The 26,357-nt window shown below is 30.0% G+C and overlaps 3 protein-coding genes across 5 annotated transcripts in view; 1 reads left to right on the top strand and 2 right to left on the bottom strand.

The window, feature by feature from the left end:
* spri (Src homology 2 domain-containing protein sprint) overlaps nucleotides 1-11,173 on the bottom strand; it is a 153,131-nt gene extending 141,958 nt beyond the window's left edge. Inside the window, exons 1-3 of the mRNA XM_085660554.1 lie at nucleotides 10,904-11,173; nucleotides 10,460-10,583; nucleotides 10,181-10,378 (exon numbers count right to left, since the gene is read on the bottom strand). The gene's annotated coding sequence lies outside the window, so the exon portion shown is untranslated. The remainder of the gene's footprint in view (nucleotides 1-10,180; nucleotides 10,379-10,459; nucleotides 10,584-10,903) is intronic.
* Nucleotides 11,174-11,339: 166 nt separating this feature from the next.
* On the bottom strand, nucleotides 11,340-13,962 carry mldr (mitochondrial ribonuclease P catalytic subunit). Of its 3 annotated transcripts, XM_085660556.1 has the most exons (5): nucleotides 13,762-13,962; nucleotides 12,830-13,639; nucleotides 12,515-12,743; nucleotides 12,307-12,437; nucleotides 11,340-12,138 (listed from the first exon to the last, which is right to left on the bottom strand). In XM_085660556.1, exons 2-5 carry the CDS (start codon nucleotides 13,417-13,419, stop codon nucleotides 11,817-11,819), a joined length of 1,272 nt encoding a protein of 423 aa, XP_085516682.1. In that variant the 5' UTR covers nucleotides 13,420-13,639; nucleotides 13,762-13,962; the 3' UTR covers nucleotides 11,340-11,816. The 3 variants fall into 3 exon arrangements, with proteins under 3 accessions (XP_085516682.1, XP_035740268.2, XP_085516683.1); XM_035884375.2 differs by lacking the exon at nucleotides 13,762-13,962 and having other exon boundaries at nucleotides 12,830-13,755; XM_085660557.1 differs by lacking the exon at nucleotides 13,762-13,962 and having other exon boundaries at nucleotides 11,899-12,067; nucleotides 12,830-13,755.
* A 136-nt stretch (nucleotides 13,963-14,098) lies between these two features.
* LOC118449598 (solute carrier family 25 member 32) lies at nucleotides 14,099-26,170 on the top strand. The gene is made up of 7 exons (XM_035884376.2): nucleotides 14,099-14,246; nucleotides 14,959-15,475; nucleotides 17,007-17,157; nucleotides 17,432-17,684; nucleotides 17,871-17,984; nucleotides 18,285-18,430; nucleotides 21,826-26,170. The coding sequence occupies exons 2-7, from the start codon at nucleotides 15,319-15,321 to the stop codon at nucleotides 21,974-21,976; spliced, it is 972 nt and encodes a 323-aa protein (XP_035740269.1). The 5' UTR covers nucleotides 14,099-14,246; nucleotides 14,959-15,318; the 3' UTR covers nucleotides 21,977-26,170.
* Nucleotides 26,171-26,357: the final 187 nt, after the last annotated feature.

Here is a 26,357-nt window from a genome sequence, read left to right as displayed (position 1 = left end):
AAAAACTATTAATATTTTTATTAAAATATCTGTAAATATAATAATTTATCAATATTTTAAATAGTCGCTCAGTATTTGTAATAAAACCATACACGATCCGAACACTTAATTATTTGTACTAACTACTTATATTAAGTACTTATATTTTATTATAAATACTAACGACATAGTATTTATACATTAAAATAAATAAATAGAAGTAAAAGTATACCAGTACTATAAAAGTATACCAGTATACAAATATTCGTTAGATTAAATATTAAATATTAAGCGTTAAATGAGTAAGACATGAAAGTGATATAGAAATAATATAGGAAAATAATTTCTAATAATAGGAAATATAAAGTTTAGAAAATGGAGTATATCTCGGAGGATATTCAAAGCCGTATTTCATTCGAGCAAATGCTTCGTAACGAAGGAAATACGGGTATTAGAATCCAATATAGATCCAAGAGGAAATACGCGCTTTCGATCGATTGAATCGACGAAGTCCAGGCGTGGTTAATATAACTCGCGATTATAGATATCCATCTAGATAGAATCGCGACTGAGTTTGCTAGGGTCTCGCATGGGGTAACGTCACGTGGTGGGATCGCAAGGGCGCCGACCACAATGGAATTCCGGAATTCTACGTGAAATTAGCATCGCTCGAATTCCAGCACGGGCTTTCTAAGTTATGGGACGCGAGCCGAACGAGAAAGAACCCTCTTTCTATCTCTGTCTCGGTAGTGCGCATGTACCGAGAAAATATTCGTTCGAAGTACTCTCTCTCTCCCTCTCTCTCTCTCTCTTTCTCTTTCTCTCTCTTTTTCTCTCTCTCTCTCTCTTTCTTTCTCTCTTCTTCTCTTTCTATTCCTTCCTCCCACCCATCTTCTCTTTCCTTCTTTGTCTATCCATGGTCGATCAGTAATCTCATTGTACGTTTTTGATGCTCATGACATATCCTTCATGCGCGAGATAATTAATGCGATTTCGTGATTAATTACCGTGGAATTCGCGTCGTTCGCGAGCTTGAAATTATAAGACCCTTATCGTCTTACGTAGATACATCGATCCGACCGGGTGAAAAATGATTCACCATCGAATACCTACTTATTTATCTCTATCAAAGATGAAAATAATTGTAGCGCGTTGATCCAAAAAGGATATAAAATATACCATCAGTTTTATGGAGTTGACAATCTTTATACGAAACACTTTACGGAGTTCATCGGTATATAATTACTTTAAAATATAACTCGATCGAATAGAAAATCGATAAAAAAAATACTTGGAAAGGTTTTTTACAATCTCTGATCTTCATGAACAAAGTTGTCAAAGAATGTGACGATGAGTTTATGAGTTTTTAGTAGATTAAAATGAAAAAAAAAAAAAAACAAACAAACAAACAAAACAAAACAAAACCAAAGAGAGAGAGAGAAAGAGTCACAAAATTCCGACTGCATAGCCACGTTGTATGTATGTATCGTAGTACATATGTATGTACTTACGTACACGGTGGTCCGGCACTTTCGAAGCTACGGGGAAATACGGTGGCGAGCATAAACGCGTCCGGGCAATTTATTGAGCACGTTACATGGGAGCCTGTGTTACAAGTACGCGCTTTTCGTGATATATGTGCATCGAGCCAACTTGTAACGACGAGTACTTTTGCGTCTGTGTTGAGAATGCACCACAAGTATATACAAGGTGTATCTAAAATTTTGAACCAAAACCAAAATTCATTTAAAAGATTAATTTTAAATAAATTAAACATGGCATATGTATATAAATGATTATGTTTAATAAAAGGCATATAGTATATCTAATTATGGTCATGAAAATATACACTCATTAGAAATATTAATTGACGAGAAAAATTGAACATTTTTCGAGTAATACCGTCTATACGGAAAAGTCGTGAACTACGTTGTAGTATTATACAATGAGAAAAGCGCATTCTGCACGTATACGATACGAAGGAACGAGAAAAAGGAAAACAACAGGAAACAGTAACAGAGTCGAAGTTAGGTGCCGAAAACGACAGCTAATAAACCTAACTCCCATAAAGACGGCATATCCCATGGACCTTGAGGTCATTTTCCAAAACTCTTCTCCTGCTCATACTACTTCCTGGAGCCACTTCGAGCACGAAAATTTTCGACCATAATAATTTGCCGGCGGTACGATTACGAGCGATCGTAAAATTAAGGGGACGATTCGTGGACTCTGGACCCTTTTCGTGCAATCTCATTCCATCTCTCTTTCTCTCTCTCTCTCTCTCTCTCTCTCTCCCTCTCTCTCTCCCTCTCTCTCTCTCTTTCTATCTATCTCGCCCTCCCTCCCTTTTTCTCTTCCTCTTTCTCTCTCTCTAGTAAACTTCCACGATGAAAATTTGGTTGCAGAAGCCAACCACCAACTGACGATCTATGTACTTTTCAGACACACGTGCGCCTATGTGTGTATATATATATATATATATATATAAACTACACATATATCGATCTGTAGTTTGTTTATTTTCCCAGCTTTCCTCACGATGAATGGCCTTTTATAAGCGTCATAAGCCCTTTCGCAATTTCGACCAGTACGCCTAACTAACGCACTTTTTCCATTCAATCTAGAACAATGAATTTAATACAAAGCCGTAAACGAGATCAGCATTAAAACATAATTGTTTGAAGATTATCATCGAAAAATCGTGTCAAATGAGGAAAGTACTTAGTTATTTTCGTAGGTATGAGGGAGGAGTCAATGAAATACGACCGTTTCAGAAGCCTATTATGAAATCCATGAAGCTTTAAATGAAATACAAACAAAAAACCATTTGGATGACATAATAGATAATCTAAAAGGATCCTTTAATCATGGAAAAACAAAGAATGATGCAAAAAAAAAACAAAGAATGAAATAAAATAAAAAGTAAAGTAAAATAAAATAAAATAAGACAAGGCGTCTGACTTTCGATAGAAATATAACGAATAGAAGGAAGATAATTTTGATAATAGTTTGTTTCACGATCTTGAAAGAGTTACGTCGAAAGAGGTATAGCTACGGGAGGTCCATGCCCTCTCCGTGTCTCTCCGAATCGATTTTAGGCGCGTGGACCACCATAGGCGTCTATCTCATGTGCAAGGGCATCGTAGTCGAGAGGAAACCTGTCCTTGTCTAGTCTCGAGCGAGCAATGTCCGCCTTTATGCGCTTGCCTCTCCTTTCCATCTTTCTATTCAGACCTACATATGTGCCTCTATATATGTGCTCTCAACACGCAACCTACGTTCGGCCCTTTCCTTTGAAATTGCAAGGAAAAAGAACTCCGACGCGTTGACCTCGCATTTTTTATGCTAACAATAAAACTAAATTTACCGAACGACCTGTATAGATATGTACACATTTACGTACACTCATTCATATCTATATATTGTATACATATATTTTGACTGTGATTTCCCTTATTCGATCTTTTTCAGACCTTCCGAATATAAAATATCTCTGATCTGAGAGTTTCCAAAGAAAAGTAAAAGGAAAGAGAACTTTTGCATAGAAGAGTTTTCTAACATCTCTGTATGTTGGGAATGTTTTACATAAATCAATAAGTCTATCTGTAATCTTTTTCTTTCTTTTTTTTTTTTTTCCTTTTTTTTCAAGTAAAGAATATAGAAAAGCGTTCATCGCTTTATATTTTGTACTCAACTTTTGTTCCTAATATCACTAATGATTTTATAATTTTATAATTATCGAATGAGAAAGATAGAAAAGTGTATCATGATCAATAATAAATCGTTAGCTTTGCACAACAACATTTGCTATAAGTTCTCTTCTAAATCTTTTTATCAAAATTTCATATTATTTATCAGAAATAACTATAAAGTGATTACGTGAAATTATTTAAAGATTGACGCACATAATAAATTGTTAACAAATTAACGTTTATTTTTCATACCAAATAATTCGAAATGCCTTCCTTTTTTTCAGTTAACGCGAGAAAGTCGTTCGATCTTTCGAAGAAAATAAGGAGATCAATGTACTTACAAGTTTAACTACGATAAGCTATCATATATCGAACAGATAAGTAAGCTTCTTAATCATTATCGCGTAGTTCTATTACACATCGATGAATATCGATAATATACTTATTGAATGAGTCGGCCAATCGAGATGAACACTTTAAGGAGGCACGGCATACTTTATAAAACAAGTCTTCCCTCTCTCCATTTAGAAGATAGTAATCTGATCCCTTATTCAAAGATCGTGATCTGATCCGTACTTGCATGAAGGAATTTGCTTCGTCAATGGGATTACGAAAAAGCAATCAGAGGGAATGCTATATACTTAAGGATGTACTATACCGAAGAAAAATTTTATTTTAATTCAAAATAAATCGTACATGTATACGTATACGTTCATCGATCGAAAATCTCATCGATTAATAGATTAATCTTAATCATATTAACCAATATCAAATCTATGCCTGTACTATACATAAGTAAAATTTTGTTTTAATTCGAAATAAATTTCACACATATACACACAACATACACACACACATACATACACGCATGCAGGCACGTATGTATCGCATATTGAAAAAAAACAAAACAGCAAAGTGAATTTGTACGACAACGTTAGAGCCACAAAAGAAAATAAAAACACAAAACATTTTTAAAGACATAAACGATCTCCAAAGGTGAGAACGAAGCAAAAGTTCATTAGCTAAAAAGAGATATAGTTACGATGTTGGTTGTTGAACGCTAGAGGAGTATCAAACAACGCGTTTATGGTGTGGCATTTATGGACGATAAAAATTTGGCCGTAGGGTGGAGATCAGCAACGAGTTTTTCCCTTACAAACTACACCCCCCCCAAACCTCTCCCCTATTCTCGCCAACGTCCAAGCTCGTTTTCATCCCCGAAAAATAGGCAATACTCTTTCTCTGATCCATGGTGTACCGTTTCACATGCTCGAACTCGTGCCTTCGAAATGGTGCTTAAAGCCGCGGGCCATACATCGGCCGGCCACTTACTTTTATTAACGCGCTTTATCGTTTTACGATACCCCACCATTACACGAGTAGTCGGCCGGTGCTTTTCTAACTCGTTTTTTCCTCGTACACGTTCGTTAACGAAACAATATCTCTCTTTTTCTCTTTCTCTCTCTCTCTCTCTCTCTCTCTCTCTCTCTCTTTCTCTCTTTTTCTGTATTTTTACGAATACCCACGCATTCTCTTCATCTTTTTCTTTTTTTCTATTGAGGAATTTAAAGTTACAAATCAATATAAATGTGTCGTTAAGAGTTCGATAAATATAAGTCTATGAAAACCAAAAAAAAAACAAAAAATTCATTCCCCCACCTCACATCACAAAAAAGGAATAAGATTCAAGAGTTATCGATCGGAGGATTAATCGAAAGTTTCGATTCTCATATCTTTCTTCTTTACGACCTTAATTCAGAGTTATATGTCTGGGAGATAATCTCAAAGACGGATAAAAGTTAATTCGGGAAAGAAATATTGGCGATCTTTCCTGCGTATATATAATACATTATCGAGGTTATCCGAGTACGTTCCGACGTTTTATTATAGGTAAATTTAGTTTTTGGCTCGGTAATGTCGCTCGATTTTTCTTTACTTGACACCATATTGCGAAAAAAAGAAAGTAATTTCGAATAGTAATATATTTATATATATATATATATATATATATATATATATATAAATATATTACTATTATATATATATATATATATATATATATATATATTTACATTACTTTACGTCATTAGAATGTATTATTTACATAGAATGTAATGTATTGTTATAATAGAATATATTGTTCACATTTTCGTGCGGAATCATAATTTAATTATTATTGTCACGACGAACTTCGCCGATTATTTTTCATCATACGAGAAAGACTATCATGCAACAATGAAACTTTTGTAACGCTTGTACGTAGGTATAAGCTTATCTCGAAACACAGTTACAACGTTAGCGATAAGGAAAGCACTTTCGTGCAACGGGTTAAGCATGTATCAACGGCATGGATAGCCAGAATAAAAGTTATCTTATCCAGGTCTATGCCTACTGGTGTTGATTTTCTGCATCCTCGTATGATTTTCTCTCTGGTAACGTGGTAGAGACCTCTCTTCGAATAAATTCCAACAGCTAAACTCGACAATCACTCAACTCGCACTTCTCTATTTATATTCTAAATACGATACCGATATAGAAAACCAGTAAAGATAAAGAAAATAATGTTGGATACATTTTTTTTTTTATATTCACGAGTATCACGTCAATACACAAAGCAAAATAAAATAATTCATTAATTACACATTATTGACTGAGTATATTCGTAATTCAATTAAAACGGTATAAAAATCTTTATAAAAAATATCTAAAACACAGATAAGTAAATAAATAATTACAAATTTAAACGAATATTATTAAACGGACTAAAGATGATACTATAATGATAATTTGGGCAATATTTTTACATTAATAACTGTATAAACTAATGTATATATAAAAACAGGTATGTACACATAACAGATCAACAATGTGTTAATTAAGACTTCTTCTTTCGATATCGAAAGTAATAGACACGGCGATAGGTGCAAGTCGACTGATTTATGAAAGAGAACTATTCGTTTCCTCGTTCGATCCCATTGGCCGAGTCCGATCAAACAAATAACACGTTTCTCAGTTATGCAAAGTGTGTGCCCACAATAACCTGCCTAACGTATCTCTTTCCAAAGGCAATCGTCGTCGTCCTCGTCAAACTGACCAAATGCGTGAAATCCGCGTAGGTTCGACATTTTTATAACGCCAACGCGGGAAAACGGGTTCCGTCTCTAACTCGAATCGATACTACAATATAAGTATGTATGTGTACGTATTTCTGTATTTATATATGTATATGTACGAGTTGGCCGTTCACTTTTCCAACGATATTTAGCTCATAATATTAATTGCTCTTTCAAAAAGCAACCCCTTTCGTCGGGGTTCGTTCGATGTATTGTATTGTACTTGCTGCAAAAGGGAGAGAAAAATTCAATTGAAGCAGTAAACAATGCGTGGACTAATCGTATAAACGAAGAGCACCTTGATTTACCTCGATCTCTTTCCATTTCATTTACTTTTTTTTTTTAATTACTGTTAATTACTGCATACTCCTCTTTTAATTTTTTCTCAAATGAACTTTCATACGATATAATACATTTTTGAACGAACTTAAATAGCAATCACGTCTCGTTTCGAACAAATAGAGTCTGTTCTTTTTTATTTGTCATTAAAATAATAAATAATTAATAATAATAATAATAATAATAATAATAATAATAATAATAATAATAATATTTTAAATTGATTTTTGAGATTATAAGCCTCATTTCTCTATCCTGTTATTCATCTTATCATGAATTTGAGAATCGATTTCTTTGATAAAAATCTTATATCATGGTAATCATCATAAAAGTGATTAAAGGAAGAAAAAAAAAGCAAAACAAAATTGTTTCGGAATGGTCGACTCGATGAGGAGCTCTGATGGTGTCAGCAGTTATGGGTTAACAAGGTAAGCGTTTCTCGGAGGAAACGTGAACCGTCAACACCTGACACGCGACTACCTGTCGGTTTCTTGTACCTTCTAGTTCACCTTTAAGTGAACTCGACGCGAAATAAACGTAAAGTAAATTCGTCGAAGGTCGAACGAGTCGCGCGTGGCCATTTGTCACAGCGTTTAACGCGCGTCTCTTCGAACTTCTTCTTCAACAAAGAGAATCTTTATCTGCTATCGTTCACGGACACGAATAAGAACGTGCTCTCGATTGGAACTGACCGATTGAATAATTTTCTCGCTAATCCAATTTAAAACTTTATCAGCAATCTCTCTGTGAACTAAACATAATCTCAAGAAACCTCCTTTAAGAATAGAGTAGATTGTAAATCTGTGATTAAAAACAAAAATAAACAAATAAATAAACAGAAAAAAAATCTCAAAGTATATATATATCACTAATATAAAACTATTTTTATTTTTTGAGATATAACATTCATAGAAACATTAAAATTTAATTTCCATCCTCAAACGTATTCGGCTGTCAATCGATACGTTTTTACATATATAGTATGTACTTTCTTTTGTGTCTAAATAAATTGAAATTGGATTGAAGGATTAACAAGTTATAGTTCCTCGTTTACATTGATTTTTAAAATTTTTATCAAGGAAGTTTATTTAAGATATATATTCGATTTTTAAATTGTACTATTTCACTCGCTAAAGGAAAAAGTTATTTATCTTTGTATTTTATAACTATATACTTTCTCTGATTTTAATTGTAGATGATTTCACTCGTGAAACTCTTTATAGCTATTGTCTCTCTTTTTCTCTCTTTTTCTTGCTCTGAAGAAAAAAATTTTTTATAGACACTTATCTGTATGTACTACAACTATATATTTTTTCTTTAACTTCTTTGAAAAAGTCATTTTGTAATACAAGTGTCTCATAGATCTTAGTAATTTTACTTTTATGGAAGATAAAATACTATAAATTATAGATTTCTTTATTATTGTAATAAATTAATTTTTTAAATTAGCACAGCTCTTCTTTATTATAGGAAAAAAATATTGTTTTTAATAGAAATATAAATGCTCTTTTTCCATAAATCTGAAAAATAAAAAAAAATTACATAACAATCTTCATTTACTTTTTTGTTATTTAATATAAACAACTCTTTAAAAAGTATTAAAAATTATATTAACAAATAAAAAACTATAAAACGAAACAAAAATGTAAGCAACAAAATAATTAATATTTTAAATCATTTTCTTCTCCACTTTATTTATGCTTCAATCTTCTTTTGTTCTAAATAAATTATTTTCGTATGCCTACAATTCTTAACGTTCCAAACAATTTATTAATCTTTAAAATTTTCTAATTTTTTTGGTAAATAAAGTACGTACCTATACATCCCGTTTAGGATAATATGTCCAAATTTAAATTCAAACTATCACGTGTCTCTATCTCTGCTCAAAAATTAAATATCTAACGATATGATTTTCGTGCTAATTTATAATACAATAGAAGAATACTTTTACATATAAAAATAATTTAACGAAAATAATCATTTGTTAAAAAAATAATATCCTTTTTTCCAGTCAATTTCTCAATTGTGATACATATTTTACTCGCGAGACTCGTTAAGCCTAGCGTGTTTTATTTCCCTGTTAAATAGATCAAAGCAATAATAAAACGTGTCAAAGGCTGCCGAAGGAGAACTCAATGAACGATTCTGATCAAGAAGAAAGAGACGAAGCGAATTCTACGTGAACTAATAAAATATTTCTTGAGAAGTTTACGATTGTTGATGAACATTCATCATCCTTTTAGTAATTTATAATTAATACTAAAAAAATCTAGAAGGCACGTTCCCAGAATCCCATACGTATTCCCGAGGTTGAGTCACTTCTTAGAAGTCTCGTATATCGCCGAAGATGGGAGTTTAAATGGAAACGAATGATTGGTATCTCTTCGATATGAGAATTCGGAGCAACGAACGTTCCTTCCTCTTCTTTTCTCTTCTCTTCTCTCTTCCTCCCCCACTTTCTCACTTTCTCTATCTCTATCTCTTTCTCTCTCCCTCTCTCTCTCCCTCTCTCTCTCCCTCTATCTGCTGATTGGCTCTACGTCGGGTTGGATCGCAAGACTTTCGCCGAAAATAATTTTGCGCATGTGAGCTTTCGAGACCTCGACGACGATAACTTCACCTAATTTTCAAAATAATTCTATGACTTTGTCTTATATCGATTTTGTTTCTTCCTTTCTCTTTCTTTTTTCTTTTTTTTTCCTTTTTTTTTCTCTTTTTTTTTCTTTTTCTTTTAAATATCAAAATATCAATTAAAATATGATTACAAATATAACTTCTTTCTTAATAATGACGATAAATATAACTCCTTTTTTAATAATGACAAGTAGTAATTAATTTTAGCAGGTAAATGTTTTGATAATTTGTATATTTTTCTTAGATATAGAAAGAAAAAAAAAGAAAGAAACGAACGACAAACAAAGAAAAGAGAACGAAAAAGATATATTGTATAAAATATTGAAAGCATGCGGTACCTTTGCTGCCACCTATCTATTACACAGGACAATATTCGATAACGCACGCGATTACATAGTATTAAAAATCGAAATATAAACTTACTGTATAAACATATCCTTTAGCACGAACGAAAATGTCATCAAAGATAAATCAATCTTGTAGATCTTGACCTCGTTCGATCGATACTCTTGGCGCATACACATATCTATACATGCACGTACACACTTTCTGAACTGTATTTCATTCAATTCACACACATGCACTGTAATATTATTAATCGTTCATTTTCCTCTAAAATTTCTGAAAAAGCATCTCAAATAATTAAAACGTAAGACCGATATCGGGACGACGACGACGAATCGTTAACCGAATTCTACATGCCTCATGTTTTGGACTCGTCTAAGATGACAGCATCGTCGTCGGCCATATTGGAAGCTTACGAAATAACCGTCTTCAAATTTTCAACGAATATTTCCAAATGTTCCTTAGTCGACACGTAAGAATCCTATGAAAATAGCAAATGAATCGAGATGATTAGACTGTTTGAAGATTTTTATCGATCGACTACGTCACTAGGATTGTTCAAAAAAGATTCGTGATTGAACAAGAAAATCCCGCGATTTTCGAATCTCACGTGTGACAAATGAAAATGGCGCGTGGTATGAGCGCATCATGACGTATACCTTATACTTCAAAACTTTCGAATAAAGATAATTTCAATTGGCAGGACTAAATAATAAGCGTAAATCGTCATAATGATTTATCCTGAAGTTACATAGATTAAAGATAGATATAAAAGATAAAAATAAAAAATGTCGTACTTACCATAGAAAGCATCGGTTTTTCCTATGATATAATGTACATTATACAAGTTCAATTATGTCTCGATGATAGGATGACACTACTTGATGACACACGACAATCAATCAAATATACACATTCCTTGACGAAAATTCATATGTTTTACGTTTTCACGTTGGCGTCGTTGAAAACCACGATACTCGCGTGCCTCAAGGTCAGAAAGAAATAGCCGAGAAAGGCGAAAGACCGCGACACCTGTTGCTCTGACACACGCGCGCACCAAAAAATGTGCACGAACTGTGTATCGTGTACTTATTTTGTCCCTTACGCGATACCTACCCTGATCGACACGCCATCTTACAATATTTCACATACTCTCTATCCAGAATGGCGGAATCGTTGATTAAGTTTTCAACGTGATCTCATGTTTCACATGTATAAAAAAAGCAGTGTACATAAATACGTAAATAATTATTATTATTGTTAAAACAATGATAAATGCGCTATTATATAATCTTACAATGAACATTATTTTAAAATTTTCTCAGTTGTGACAAATTAACTATATAATTATTTCATTGAAGAAGTCATTTATTTGAGTAAAAATGTATTCTCCAATCACAAAACTATTAATTTGCATTCTTTTAATTATTAGTTAATTTGACAATATTCTAACCTTTGTTTCTAAAAATCAAAATAAAACACTGTTAATTGTTAAATTAAAATGTAAAAGATTTTTAGAAAGTCTTTACTTTATATTTAACCATCAAATTTTGTACTTTTTAATAGAATATTTTAATGCACTGATACTTGAAAATACATTTAAATTATTATGCTAATATTGCTAATTCACATTAGTAATGAAATATTACTAAATCTGAATTCCATATAAAAAAAGATTGATAAATTTAATGATACGAATATACTTATTATTAAATCATTTTTTTGAACGATGTAAGCAAACCCATGTATCAACAGGCTTATGCAATAATTTATTTGTCTCCTTATAAGGAATATGCCAATGTCCGTTTATAACTTGTGCAAAAGGATTATATGATATAGGGTCGATCAAAATATGTTTCTTTGAATTCACTCGACTCCAAGTATATTGATGTGTAAATTGCCACCGTATAAATATTTTCTGTATATCCACATCTTTGAGTTTATGATAATGTTGTCGCTGCAGATCTAAAGATATAAATTTCGCTTTATTTCCACTTACTAAAGTTGCATATAAGATATAGGAATCATCATCTGTTCTGTAACATATTAATATATTGGTTCGCAATGTAATGTATAATATGTTCGTATGTAATGTATAATATATTAATATATTCTGTAACATATTAATATATTGGTTTGCAATATAATTTATAATATTACAATAAAATCCATAAGCTATCTTATGTAATATAAGTATAACTTACATATTTTGAAAGAAATAAACTAATACATTATTTAGGTTAAACATCCATTTAATTGAATTATATTGGTGTTTCCGTGCAATGACCAGAATTTTTTTATTTTCTTTAATAAATTTTGACATCATGTATTGCAACTGAATATGTAAAAAAATATTATTTATTATTATTTTAATTTATATATATATATTTATTCTAAAGTTTTTACACTTACCGATGAATTTCTGTATATTCCATATGTCATATTAAGACTATCTACCACAATGTCAAATGGCTTCGTTTTATCAATAAATTGTTTAAATTTATTAAATTCACTTGGAGTGGTCTTTTGAAAAATATCATGACCTATTACTATTTCAGATAACACAGACTTAAATAGTTTGTGAAAACTATCCCCTAAAACCATTGGTGCTAAATGATTATTACAATGACTGCATTTCCCACTACAATGAATAAAAAATTGATTTATTTTATATATTAGAATAGAAATAAACTTCAAAATTAAAATTAAAATATTAATATATCATACTCTAATATAATTTTAGTATAATGTGCCTCCCATCCTGACTTTTGACAAGTATCTACAAAATTATTAACAATAGACTGTTTTGGTATTATATCATGTTTTCTCCAAAAATGAAACATTTTTTCAATTGCATTATTCAATTTATCTTTATGTTCTATATAATGATTCAAATATTGATCATATATATATTGACGTCCAAACATATCTTGCGTATTAGACTCTATTTCACTTATAAATTCAAATCCAATGTTTGGTTTTCCATTTCGAAATGCTGCTACTGCTATGTATGACATTGTTTTGGAATTTATATTTTCGCTACTAAATTTAATTAAATCAAATACTGTTTCCCATTTACTAGTCAAACATAAAACATGAACACAAATGAATAAAATCGAGGAAGGTATACATTCATATTTCTTTTTTATTACATCACATATATGTAAAACTTCTTCCTCTTCAAAATTCGATAGCGGCTTTTGGTCTGCACTGAGTAGTTGCAGATATTTTATCAGAACAAAATTACTAAGAGGATAATTTTTGCTTTTTAAATATTTGAAGTAAACTTTAGCAGTTTCAAATTTTTTCTCTATCATAAATATTTCAAAGATTTGTATATCTACAGTATGTTCAGGCACAGAATGTTTATTAATTATATCATTACGTATATTAAAACATAAATCCTGTGATGGATAGTTTGCATCCAACAATGGAAGTAAAGTTTCTTTTATTTCATTTGATTTTAATTGTGTACTTATCCTCTGTATTTTATTTATTATTTGCTTGTTCAGTAAATTTCTTCGATTGAAGAGAAATCTAATTTGTTTGTTAATAAATTCCATTTAAGAAAAATATATATATATCAATACAATATAGAATTATCAATATTATTTATAATAAATATAAATGTTAATAATTTTATAGGTTATACAACATACTTGAAATTGATAATAGTAAAATAGCATAGGCGTCAGGGTTACATTTAGATAGTATTTGAATTACGGATAAAAAATTCCTAAAAAATTTCGGATATTGAATACGGACACCAAACGACAATCATTAAAAATTTAAGAAAAAAATTTTATTCATTAGAGAGAAACATTCTTCACTAACAAATTAAAATTTTTAATTTGAGTAAAAATGTATTCCTTAATTTATCCTCTATTTTATTCCCTAGAATTTTTAGAACCGTTCTTATGAAAGTAGAAAATGGCGTGAGAAGATCAACTGATCTCACTCAGATAAATTATTTCTTAGGAAATTACTTTTTTAGCTACATTACAACATTATAACGACGAGTTTGACTTTATTCGCTGTAGTTATGTTATAGAAGTGAATTATTCTAAATATTCAAAAAATATTTTGTAAATTTGAAGAGTAAATTTATCAATTGTGGATTTTGCATTATATTATCTTTGGATGAGTAAGTACAAATTTATACATTTAAAATTGTATGAATGTTTCGTTTATCGTGCTAAACTGAACCTTAGACAACTTTGCAATCTGATTGGTTATTCGTAAGAACCGTATTAGTACAAATTCAACATGTTAATTTTTCAACCACTATAGCTACTTGTACCAATGAACGAATCGAACAACGTGATTGATTGTAACCTTACTGTTACGGAAAGTATATGTAGTCTATATTAATTCTAATAAACTGCTTAATTCGATGGATAAATATACATAAGATTTAATTTTAAGCTCAATTTATATATGTAAATATATTACAATTGAAAATTCATTCTACTTTTATTCTTTACTTTTTTTCTAAAAATAATAAGCTAATATCAGAGTATTGATTCGTCTAAAAATATTGCAAATATTTATTTAATCATAGACATTATGATAGGAATTATTGATATGAAAAAAATTAAATCGAGAAGCATAACCCAAATGTGATAAAAAAAGAACGTAAAGAAGTGAGAAACGTGAAAAAAGAAATTTTCTTTATTGACTGTATCATTTCATAACTTTGGGTAGTTTATAGAAGTAACGATTTCATCCTGATGACGCTAACATCGCAGAGGTAGCTGCGTTCGGTTATCTTCGTTCGAAGTCGGCAACGTTCGCGATCGTCGAGCGTTGGTACGCGCATGAGCTTCGAATCGAACATATTCCTCTTGTCTTTTCAGTATGGCGGAATTCGACGAGTGTGTTATGTGCTATGTTACGTAACTACGTAAGAGAATAAAATTGGAAGAAAAGAGCAAAAAGAGAGAAAGGAAAGAAGACAGGAAATAGTGTATTTGAGAAAGAAGGAGAATAAAGTTAAAATCGTGGAAGAAGAAAGAGAAGATAAACGGGACAACAACACGCGGGGAAATTCTTTTTTATTTTTAGGCATCGTCAACTCGAGAACAGTGCCTGTCGCGGACCAAGAGATATGCCGAAGATTGGAGACGTACATCGCTAGTAGTACCGGTGAGGATGCCATTGCAATTGAAGTTGAAGAATCGATAGCGAATAGTGAATGTCATAACGTTGACGCGACCATGTCGACGATAAAAACGAGTAATACGACAGGAACGAATCATATCCTACCAGCTCTTAGTCGTTTCAAGTATGAGTATTTCGTCGCCGGTATATCCGGTGGCGTTGTTTCGACACTCACCCTTCATCCATTGGATCTAATCAAAATTAGATTGGCAGGTGAGCATTAATATGTAAAATCTTATATATATATATATATATATATATATATTCAATCAAATAAAATATATATATATATATACAACACACACACGCACATTTCTTTATTTATACAGTCAGGAAATATATTTTTCTATAATATTCGTTTTAAATTTATTATAAATCAATTAGTCGTAAAATTCTTATTTAATTTTACTAATTATTTTGATATTTTTTGCTTATCTACAAGCGATAAAATATTTACTTCTCCATGCTTCTTAAAAATATATATACAAATAACTATTTATAGAATTTATGTATATTGATTTCTATTTATTATTATTTTTTTTTTAATATTATTTTGTTCAAACTGGTAGATTCATTTAAATAGAAAAACGAGTGTATATGTATAAATATTCTATTTTTTGTGATGCTATGCCGAAGAATGACGTAAATTTTGTCAGAGCTTTCGCTTGCTCAATGAACATGTGATCTAACTAACAATATCATGCCTACGTTAATGTGACGCAGTTTTATTAAAATATTTTCTATCTCTTATTTTTCGTTATTTTTTTTCATGTCAATGTCACTTATTTCTGTTTTTGTACGGATGCGTATATTTTTGTCGTGAAATTCGTTGGCTGATAATCAAAATGCAAGAAATTCCACTTATTACGTCAGAAGCACGTGAAAATTAATGACCCGTAGGGTAGTATGCCGTTCTCTAGCACGCGTAATAGCGAAAGTAAATAATCGTCCGACAATAGGATTTGCAAATCGTATTGCAAGATCAATTTTTCGGATTTTATTCATTTCTCTCGAATCATATTTCATTGCTATTTTTTAATCCTTAATTATGAAAATTATCATATACAGTTTCGTTGAATAATTATTTGAAAAAAAAAAAAAAAATGCTAGAAGAAAAAGTAGAATATATGGAAGCGAATATTTTTCATCAAAATTTTATTAGAGAACAAAAGATTAAAAGTATTATTGACTCATTTTCTAGGTTTATCGGTTATTGATAACATTCGTGATAATATCGTAGCCGTTCGAATTTTGAAGATTACAATGAGAAAAAGAAAGTTGATAACATGTGATTAACTTATCGACGTTTGCATATCGACCGTTGTGATACTTATAAATAGGTTATTGTTTAAACGAAAGAACTTCGAGCCTTTATCATAACATTAAAGCCGATGTTGTAATACGATTCTGTGTTTTACGATAAACCTCGATGACACGTGATAATGAAAAATCGATTTATAAATATTTTTTTCAACTATAGCAGAGTATTACAATTTCAAAGCTATCTTTCATTGTTTCGGTTGATTGATTGAGGAAACAGACGAAGGTTAGTCGTTTATTACTTAGTTAAAATGATGTATTATCGTTTGATGGTAAGAAGGAAATGAAAGATAGAAGATAATTTTGCTTATTTAAGTAGAATGAAAACAATTATTTGTCGCGAAAGGAAAACATTTGTTATTTAAATTTGACAAATTTTTCCTCAATCTTTTCTAATTTTTATCAAAAAAAATTTTTTTTTTAGTTAACGATGGACGTAGCTCAATACCACAATACACTGGTATAGTATCTGCCTTCAAGCAGATTATGAAAAGTGAAGGAATACGTGGATTCTACAGAGGAGTGACACCGAACGTCTTGGGATCAGGCTGCTCTTGGGGATTATATTTCTTTTTGTAAGGAATCGTCTCTCATTCTAATAATATAATCTCTTTTTTATTTTACACTTTTTAATCCCTCTACTATCTCAGGAGAATATGATCGCATTATATATATTTAACATGATAATATATAAATGATTTTGAATACATATCCGTTTTTTTATATCACAATTATCATTGTATTAATCCATTCAATATAATAATAATAATAATAATAATAATAATAATAATAATAATAATAATAATAATAATAATAATAAATTAATTTGCCTTTACTTTTTCTTCACAGTTACAATAACATAAAGACATGGATTCAAGGAGGAAATGCGAAGAAACCATTAGGTCCATCAATGCATATGCTAGCTGCTGCAGATGCAGGAATATTAACTTTGTTGATGACTAATCCAATATGGGTAGTGAAAACACGATTATGTTTACAATATGTTGAAGATAAAAATCTTGCAGAATCAAAGAGATACACAGGAGTGACAGATGCCCTGTTAAAGATCTATAGAACCGAAGGAATTAGGGGTTTATATAAGGTATATTTTTTCTTGTTTTTTCTTTATTATATAAATAAGTAGAAGCAATAAGATAGTTTCTAAGATAGTTGTAATATGACTTATTTGCATAATCAAATAGAAAATATCTCAATAATCATATCTAATTATAATTGTTTATGTTTTTGATAAACCAAAAGAATGTCATTGTTTAATTGTTGGTTACAGGGTTTAGTTCCTGGAATGTTTGGTGTATCACATGGTGCCATACAATTTATGACATATGAAGAAATGAAAAATAAATATAATATATACCAAAACGTACCTATCGACACAAAACTGGTAAGTTTTTAAACATAATGTTATTTGATAAACGAATAATTAAGAGTACTCTGCAGATTTTGCTAATAGAATATTTCTTGCCGAGTTAGTATATATATATATATATATATACTAACTTATAATATATATATATATATATATATATATATATATACTAACTTATAACCTATAATATATATATATACTTAGTATATATATATATATATATATATATATATATATATATATATATTTGGCACTATATTATAAATCTTGATATAAAATACGAATAAACTTATGAAAATAAATTTTTATTTTCAGAACATGTTCGAATATATCCTTTTTGCTGCCGTTTCTAAGGTAATTGCAGCTGCTGTAACATATCCTTATCAGGTATTAAGGGCGCGTTTGCAAGATCATCATCTTGACTACAGAGGAACGTGGCACTGCGTCCAGGTGACATGGAGGTCAGAAGGATTCAGGGGTTTTTATAAAGGCTTATCGCCTTATCTTATACATGTTACACCAAATATCTGCGTAATTTTTTTCGCTTACGAAAAACTTTCAGAATAATTTTCCTTGGAAATATCTTATTGATATAAATGTCCTCTGTAGATGTCTAACTCTATTGCTTAAATGGCGGAAGGATCTACTGACATGTATTTTTCTTGATTACGAGTGATAGAAAGAGTAACATTTCTGAATGATTAATTCGATCACCTTTCTCATTGATTCGATAGGTTTCTCATTGAAAAGATAGATTTTTGTCATTTGTTTGTCATTGTTTTATTTTCTTTTTTCTCCTTTTTTTTTTTTTATAAATAATAACATTTCTTAATAATTACTTAAAAGAGGATCAGTATTATCGTATAAACATCTTTTAATAAGTTTTCACACAAACAGTGCACTTCATTATGTGGATGCTTCTGCCATAGCGCATTAGATTTTAACAATTATATAAAACATCAATGGTATTAACAGTAATTATCGATTCCTAATATGAATGTATATAAATGTAGGTTGTTGAAAGAAGTGTGACTATAAAAGAAGTCAAATATGTTTTATTCTCTGGTCACACAGAGGGAGATAAAAAAAAGTATCGAGTGAAATGATGATATAAAATGTTTTTAGTAATTGGAGATATAAAATGATTAGCTACTTCATTCATGACAAAAACAATTATGTTTTACGACACACTCTGATTGTTTTCGATTTTAAAAGATGAATTAATAACACAATCTCGCATCACAATGTGTCGTTTGGCCGTGAGCACATAAAATAATTAAAAAATTTCTTATCTCATTATTTAAGATTATTCTTAAACACTGTGAGAAATCTGCTAATGTTGTGTGGATAAAGAAAATCGAGATTTTACTCTCAAACTTTGATATTATCATCCTGACTTATTTTTCATTAAGAAGATGATATTATCAATTGTAGATGGTATGTGCTATTACTATTTCATAATACTCGTGCATGCTGTTAGGTAATTTTAGGTTATAATTAGAGACACGAGAGTTTGTGAAAGTTGTGATGGCATATGCTACGAAACATAGATACAATAGACTAATATAGGTTTTTATTTATTCATTTATTATTTTATCTGCGACTTTGAGAGACTGTTATTATTTAAATTAAATATTTAGTCATTTTACTTTTGGTTCTAATATTTCCAAAAAAAAGTATATCTTAAACTTATTAATGTTAAACTCTGACAATCTCCACTCATATTTAACGATGTACTTTAACCAAAATGACGCTTAAATCTAAATTCTGTTACATATTGTAGTTTATAATTGGTTTGGAAGAAGATTTAAGCGGTGCACTTTTATTTTATATGAATGAGATATGGTGAGAGAGGGAGGGAGAGAGAGAGAAAGAAAGAGCGAGAGAGAGAGAGAGAGAGAGAGAGAGAGAGAGAGAGAGAGAGAGAGAGCCCACTTACTTTACTTATTACAATTACCAGTTTATTAAAAAAAAACATAGAAAAAAGAAAAAAAATTATAATATGCTTTTACTTTCAACTAAACTGGTTTTAGTTGGAAATGCTTTAATTACAAAGGGATTAGTAAATGATAGTTCGATTATGATAATAACAATAACCATTATCTATTAATATTTGAAAAAATAAGAACGAGCCATAGAAGCGTATGAAAAATAATGTGAATGATAATCGTAAGAAGAAATGACTATGAACAAAATATTAATTATTTAATCTGTCAATAGCACGGAATAGTTAGCAAAAGATTACACAAACTTTGTTTCGTAATATTTAAATTTAGTTTTAATTATAAATTATCTATACAGAGACATTTTCACGTTAAATTCTAATTCGCGACTTGTTACGTTGTTTATTAAAAATACGATAATAATAATTAAGTAGTAACAAGGTATTAAAAGAGCATGCATAACTTTTCTTTACTCAAATAGTTTCTGCTTATCTAATTAAAAATTTGTTTATTTAATTTTCTTTTAATCATATTTGTATAATATTACGCACAAATTGTTGCTTTAATTTATTGTTATATATATTGTTATAAATTAGGAATTTACTAAAATCTTTTATGTTCATGTTATTTTGAGATTACGAATAAATGCACATATTTTAATACGCGTTAGTTTTGGAAACGAGTTATCGTTAAATAAAGAACAACAGACTTTGATAATATAGAAGCAAGAAGTTAGAAAAACAATATGTTTGTGTCTTAGAGTCTGGTACTCTAAATGTATGAAAGTTAGCAATATGATTCAATGTCACACTTTTGTGTACATAATAGGATGAATTTATTTATATCAGTTTTCATAGGTTTAAATAAAGTTTAGTTTTGAAAGGATAAATGCACCAAGTCGAGGAGACATCCATTCATTTTATTTAATGTTGTGAAAAATTGAATAAAATTATGTACAGTGCAAACATTTTGCTTGGCTTTAAATTAGCCATTATACGTAAATACGATCGTTTTTTTTTTCTTATTAAAATATGCACACATGTCCCAATTATACATTTGTACACATTCATTAGAATACAATAAGCAAAAAAATAGATGTTTGAAGATGAAAAAAACTATGTAAAGTTACATGTCTTGTGTATTAACGAAATGTGATATGAAGGAAGGATGAAAAAAGAATTGGATCAATAATCTCAAAATGCTTTATTTATGCAATACGATTGCTCACAAGGTAGCAAAGCGATACAATAAACGCATTTGTATATTCTTTACCTTTGGTATATTATTTCAAAGTATAGAGAATATATATTGTACGAAACATTCATTGTAAATGTAAAATAAGATATAGGCCAAAAGTATTGATGGATAGATTCGAAAAATCTGATCCGTTTCGTAGATGTACTATTTCTTTCGGTAAATGTGAAAACGTGTTACGTCGTAATCGATATACATACGTATACGTATTTTGTTGTATATCTTTATTAAATAAAGTTGAACGTAGGGGTACACATAGAAAATGAAGAAGCATAAAAGTGATAGAAAAGGCATTTGCACTTAACGATTTGAGTTTTATTTCCGATATATGTAGATTTATGAGGTAAATTTATTAAACCACCAGCAGTACGATTTTTGATTGTCTCATTTGTAAAATTCATATAATGATTTTAATGTTTTATTGACAAGATATTAGAAATATAAGAACGAATGTAACATAATTTTGTATTAATGACAACGAATTTCTCGTTTATTATATTCGAACTGATTCTGAATGTCAAGAATCGTACGCGGGTTTAGATTCTGTAACAAAAAAAAAAAAAAAAAAAAAAAAAAAAAAAAACGAGATAATAAACATCATTGAAAAATTATTGTAGTGGTGATTATCAAAAAATCATATTGCTGGTGGTTCGTTACAGGTGTGAAGGTTGGCGTGGATTTTACAAGGGTCTTAGTGTCAACCTTATGAGAGTGACCCCAGCAACTGTGATTACCTTTTTGGTCTACGAGAATGTTACCCACTTCTTCAAGCGCAACCCACAGTATGCGAACATTGGGTCAAGTGGATAGAACAATATCTTCGACAGTATGTAATAAAAGTTAGAATTAGAAGAACGTGGCATTTATATTACGAATTGTTCTGCGACGTGTATATTTTGTTATTTCAAATCTTTATCGTATTAACAATATCAATGCAATTGAGAGAAAGAGAGAGAGAGAGAGAGAGAGAGAGAGAGAGAGAGAGAGAGAGAGAGAGAGAGAGAGAGAGAGAGAGAGAGAGAGAGAGAGAGAAAGAGATTTTTCCTTTATTAGGATATAGTTTAGTTTAAAAATTGCCATCTTCGCGGTTTATATAAATTTTTTCACAATTGATTATTTCACAAATGATTATGATATTACGAAGATAACATTCGTTTTATTTCTTATATTAATATGTTCTCGCATATAATATTATAATAAAGGAGTTGAAGTTGTAGGAAATAGAGAAGAAAAGAAGGATATTGAAATTTTTAGATGGTAAATTGTTTGTTTAATAGGTAAATAATTTAATTAAAATTTCTTGTTATCCCACGTCATGTACAAAAGAGCTTATAATATCCAACAGGCTCTTCTCGCAGTCCTTATAACGTCGATTGCAATTTTCCTCGAATTCTGCTTTAATTATCTCGTCCGGAAGATTTTCCTCTTGTGAACTGGAAGGTCTTTGAAAAGATGCAACGATGCGATTAAACGATTTATGTTAAATAAAGATATAGAAACGGATTGAAAACAAATTAGAAAGTTAATTTACAGTTTTAAGGTAACTCACGCAAATAAAATCCGGACGATATCTCCGAGAAGTCCGTTTCCTTTCAACGAGTATTTACCAATCTCACAAATTGTTTTTAACAAACAATTTTTTCCGGAATAGCCGCTACTATCAGAGAGAGAAACATAAATAAATCTTTAAAAGTTTAATAAAGTATACGTAAATTGCTTCAAATATAATTATCTCAATAACCGTAAGATCTGTAATCGTGGAAATTATAGTTTTATAGAAATTAAGTAATTATGAAAAATGATTATATCGATTTCTATTCAATATTTGTATATATATTTGTATATTTACATTAATTTCGGGTATTAAAATCATGACAACAATAGGATATAGGAATAGGATAATATTACCTTTCTAGTTTCTTTGTGATTACATCGTAGATCAATCGTCTATTGAGACCTCGTCTTTTAAAATGTTCTACTTCGGTGTAATAGCTCGAATTCCAATCGCTTGGTAGACCATAATTTGCCTCGAAATAAAAGGAGAATAGTATGGACTTGTCGGGGATGTCAATCGGTACGCCAAGAGCAAAAAACATCTGAAAACAAGATCGATCAATTGTATATGCATTTATAGTAGCATCGTTTAAGTTTTTTATGTAGAATATCTTTCGAAAAAACGAATTACGTGAAAGATAAAAAAATGAAAAACAGGAAATTTATAAAAATACAATTTTACTAGGATATACAAATAGCACAATTGAATCCGAAATGATTTATCTTTTAATGTTTTTCCGATGTAATTAATATAATCATACTGTACAAATTAAACGATGCTCATACAATGAAATGCCTTTTTTCATTTTTCTTTGGTTTAATTTTGTCTTATTCTTAGTTTTATTGATATTTTAATAGATTAAATATTTTATATAAGCAAGAGACCATGCATCCGATAGAAAATCACACACGGAGACATCAATTTGAAGCAAACGAGATGTTCTCCAAGTTGAGGCGCATTAGTCGATGGAAAATGAATGATTGATTTACTATACCCCCATGCCGCTACCCTCGGGAAATCCGATGGATCGAATGTGCCTCGATACTCCATGGGTGATATTTTTCACCCTTGACCCACGTGCTAAGTACATGGAGCACAGAAAGAGAATAAGAATGATCCAATGATTTTTGCGATACCATTCCTTTTGTAAGCACATCGTTAGATAATATTCGTTTAATTACGTAATGTTTTTCTTTTCTTTTCTTTTATTTTATTTTATCTTTTTTTTTTTACGAAATCAATTAATAGAACGATAGATGTTTATTTCACTCACTTTATTTTATGTTGTCTTTTGTCACAATAGATGCTTATTCAGAGGGAATGTTACTTTTAATGAGTCTTCGAGTAACGGTTCGGTAACACCGCAAATGAATTAGGAGTTGGCGAATTTGCGTAGAGTCTGTAATTGTCTTGTTAATTGGCTATTTTCTAACGGATCCCCAGGATAATGAAATATTTCGAACTTGGACATGTTATCGATCGACTATGCCTGGGCAATTGGTGTATCACGAATTCGATGCGAGGCTTTGTATTAATGACATTCTAATTGACGTATTTAAAATTCGATAGAATTTGCCTTATTACTTATAGGAATACCGATATAAATGTAAAGTTATAACACGTGTTCCATACGTTTTAAATAATACTGCACGTATGCACTCGTTATCTTCCACGATTTTCAGTAACTTATTAGATCTATCGAAAAGTTTTCTTCGTTTTTTGAATATAAGAAAATAATACACATTTGTTTATTAATATTTAATTAACAATGTAATTTACATTAATATTAACAATTTCCGATCTTCCAATCAAAAGTTAAGTGAACCGGATTTTTGTAATATTTTTATATTTATAGCACGTGAAGGTCTGTATTCCGACTTTAATTTGTCGCGGTAGTAACTTTCAGCCATTCTCGAAAAAATAGGTTTTAAAAAATATTGAGTAGTTTATAAGGAATAAATGTTAACAGCTGAACGACGAGCTTAATATTATTTTTATTTAAAAAATCTCTTAATCTTTTATGCAAAATCTTTTCAAAAATTTTATTAACGTTGGAAATTGGAAAGATATTGATCTATACTTTGTATCTCTACATTTTTCACTATTTTTATATATTGGATTCATTTTTTTCGCAAATGCACCTGCATATGCATTCATCATACATTCGCAAATTACACACACACGCGAATATTTATGAGGTAACTCATAGACAAATATTGCATGCATACATCATATATACTTACACATAATATACATCGGTGAGTGACCGCAATGATACAGAGGTGTAAATAAGTAAAGTTTTAGATTTTGAAAAATATGACATGAAAGATATGACATTTTGTAAGATCTAGTTGAATCGTTAACACGCCAATTAATTCGTATCAATCAAATTATTTAAATATTTCACTATGCTTTTAGTAAATAAAATATATATCCAATAATTCCATTGAAGAAGAATTATGTAGCAAGTCTTTAGAATATGGATACCGATAGACTCTGTAGTATGATCAAAATAAAAAACTTTAAAATTCGAAGTCTTGCTAGAAAGCGTAAATCGTTAGTTGTTAGATATGTACATTACATCGAATATCTTTCTATTTATATTAATCACAAGAATGTTAATGAACTTTGTTTTCAACTTATTTTATATAAAGATATTATTAATAATCTATAAACATTCAAAGCTATAGCAGCGATTAAAAATAAAAAAAATCAAGTTTGGCAAGCTTTTGAACATATGGAAGGATCGGTTAATAGTTTAAATATTTCAGCAATATCCAGCTTACAGATAAGACATATGTTTGATTTTGATGTGTATATATTATTTTGTACGTTTCTTCTAGATCAACATATATATATTATAACGAATGTAATTGAGGAAAAACGAGTCAGTTTTTTTTTTATGTTATGCATACATCGAGAATGACAACAATAAATTTATATTGAGATAAAAATGAAAAAGGTGCAGAGTAGTTATCAAACTATTTCATATTCGATTGAATTGTTGTAGTCGAAAAGCTATAACTATGTTGCATTTATATATGAAATGCATATCGTAGAAACATGCTAGAAAGGCGTTATTGTTGGTCAAATTTTCTCTTAAGGGTCATATATTATTATGTAGACTATTTGATCGTGAGAATTCGTTGGACTGTGAAAATTCGTTGAATAAAAAATACATTGTTCACTATTGTTCAAGTTTTAAACATTTTTAGTTAAGCTTGTAATTTATTAGAATATGGAAAACCAGACAATAAACACAAGAGGTAGGTTCGTAGACTAAGCGAGACATAGCTTTCCGGAAGCCATAAAAATAGCTATTTTAAGAGAACGAAAATATATGATTATTATACGTGCCCTTAAAATAACTATTTTTTTTTATACATTCAGCAGTGCTATGACCTAAAAAGAGGGATTGCACATACGATTATTTAAGCATACTAAACGAACTATTTGAACACATCTACAACCAATAAAAGATCACTACTTTCCTTTCCGTATACTTTTACTCGGAAAATTTTCCTGCATGTTTTACCTTTCCTTTTTGCTTTTTTTTTTCAAATTATTTCAACCATCTTGTCAGATAGTTAGTAGCTAAATAACTCTCAAGGTACTAATAAAAACTTTTTACTAAAG

The sequence above is a fragment of the Vespa mandarinia genome, chromosome 12 (assembly GCF_050613455.1).
Source record: "Vespa mandarinia isolate Hongniang chromosome 12, ASM5061345v1, whole genome shotgun sequence".
NCBI classification, from domain to species: Eukaryota; Metazoa; Arthropoda; class Insecta; order Hymenoptera; family Vespidae; genus Vespa; species Vespa mandarinia.
The sequence above is the reverse complement of the archived record's forward strand: the minus strand, read 5'-3'. Positions and strand labels throughout refer to the sequence as shown.

What these genes read in the sequence shown, in the direction of transcription:
- LOC118449598 (XM_035884376.2), top strand. Translation starts at nt 15,319, where the DNA reads ATGTCGACGATAAAAACGAGTAATACGACAGGAACGAATCATATCCTA. An exon ending in TACCTATCGACACAAAACTG is followed by an intron (nt 17,985 to 18,284) that starts GTAAGTTTTTAA and finishes TTTTATTTTCAG; the next exon opens with AACATGTTCGAATATATCCT. An exon ending in TGCGTCCAGGTGACATGGAG is followed by an intron (nt 18,431 to 21,825) that starts GTCAGAAGGATT and finishes GGTTCGTTACAG; the next exon opens with GTGTGAAGGTTGGCGTGGAT.
- mldr (XM_035884375.2), bottom strand. Translation starts at nt 13,665, where the DNA reads ATGGAATTTATTAACAAACAAATTAGATTTCTCTTCAATCGAAGAAAT. An exon ending in GAATATACAGAAATTCATCG is followed by an intron (nt 12,438 to 12,514) that starts GTAAGTGTAAAA and finishes TTACATATTCAG; the next exon opens with TTGCAATACATGATGTCAAA. An exon ending in GTTTATTTCTTTCAAAATAT is followed by an intron (nt 12,139 to 12,306) that starts GTAAGTTATACT and finishes AATATGTTACAG; the next exon opens with AACAGATGATGATTCCTATA.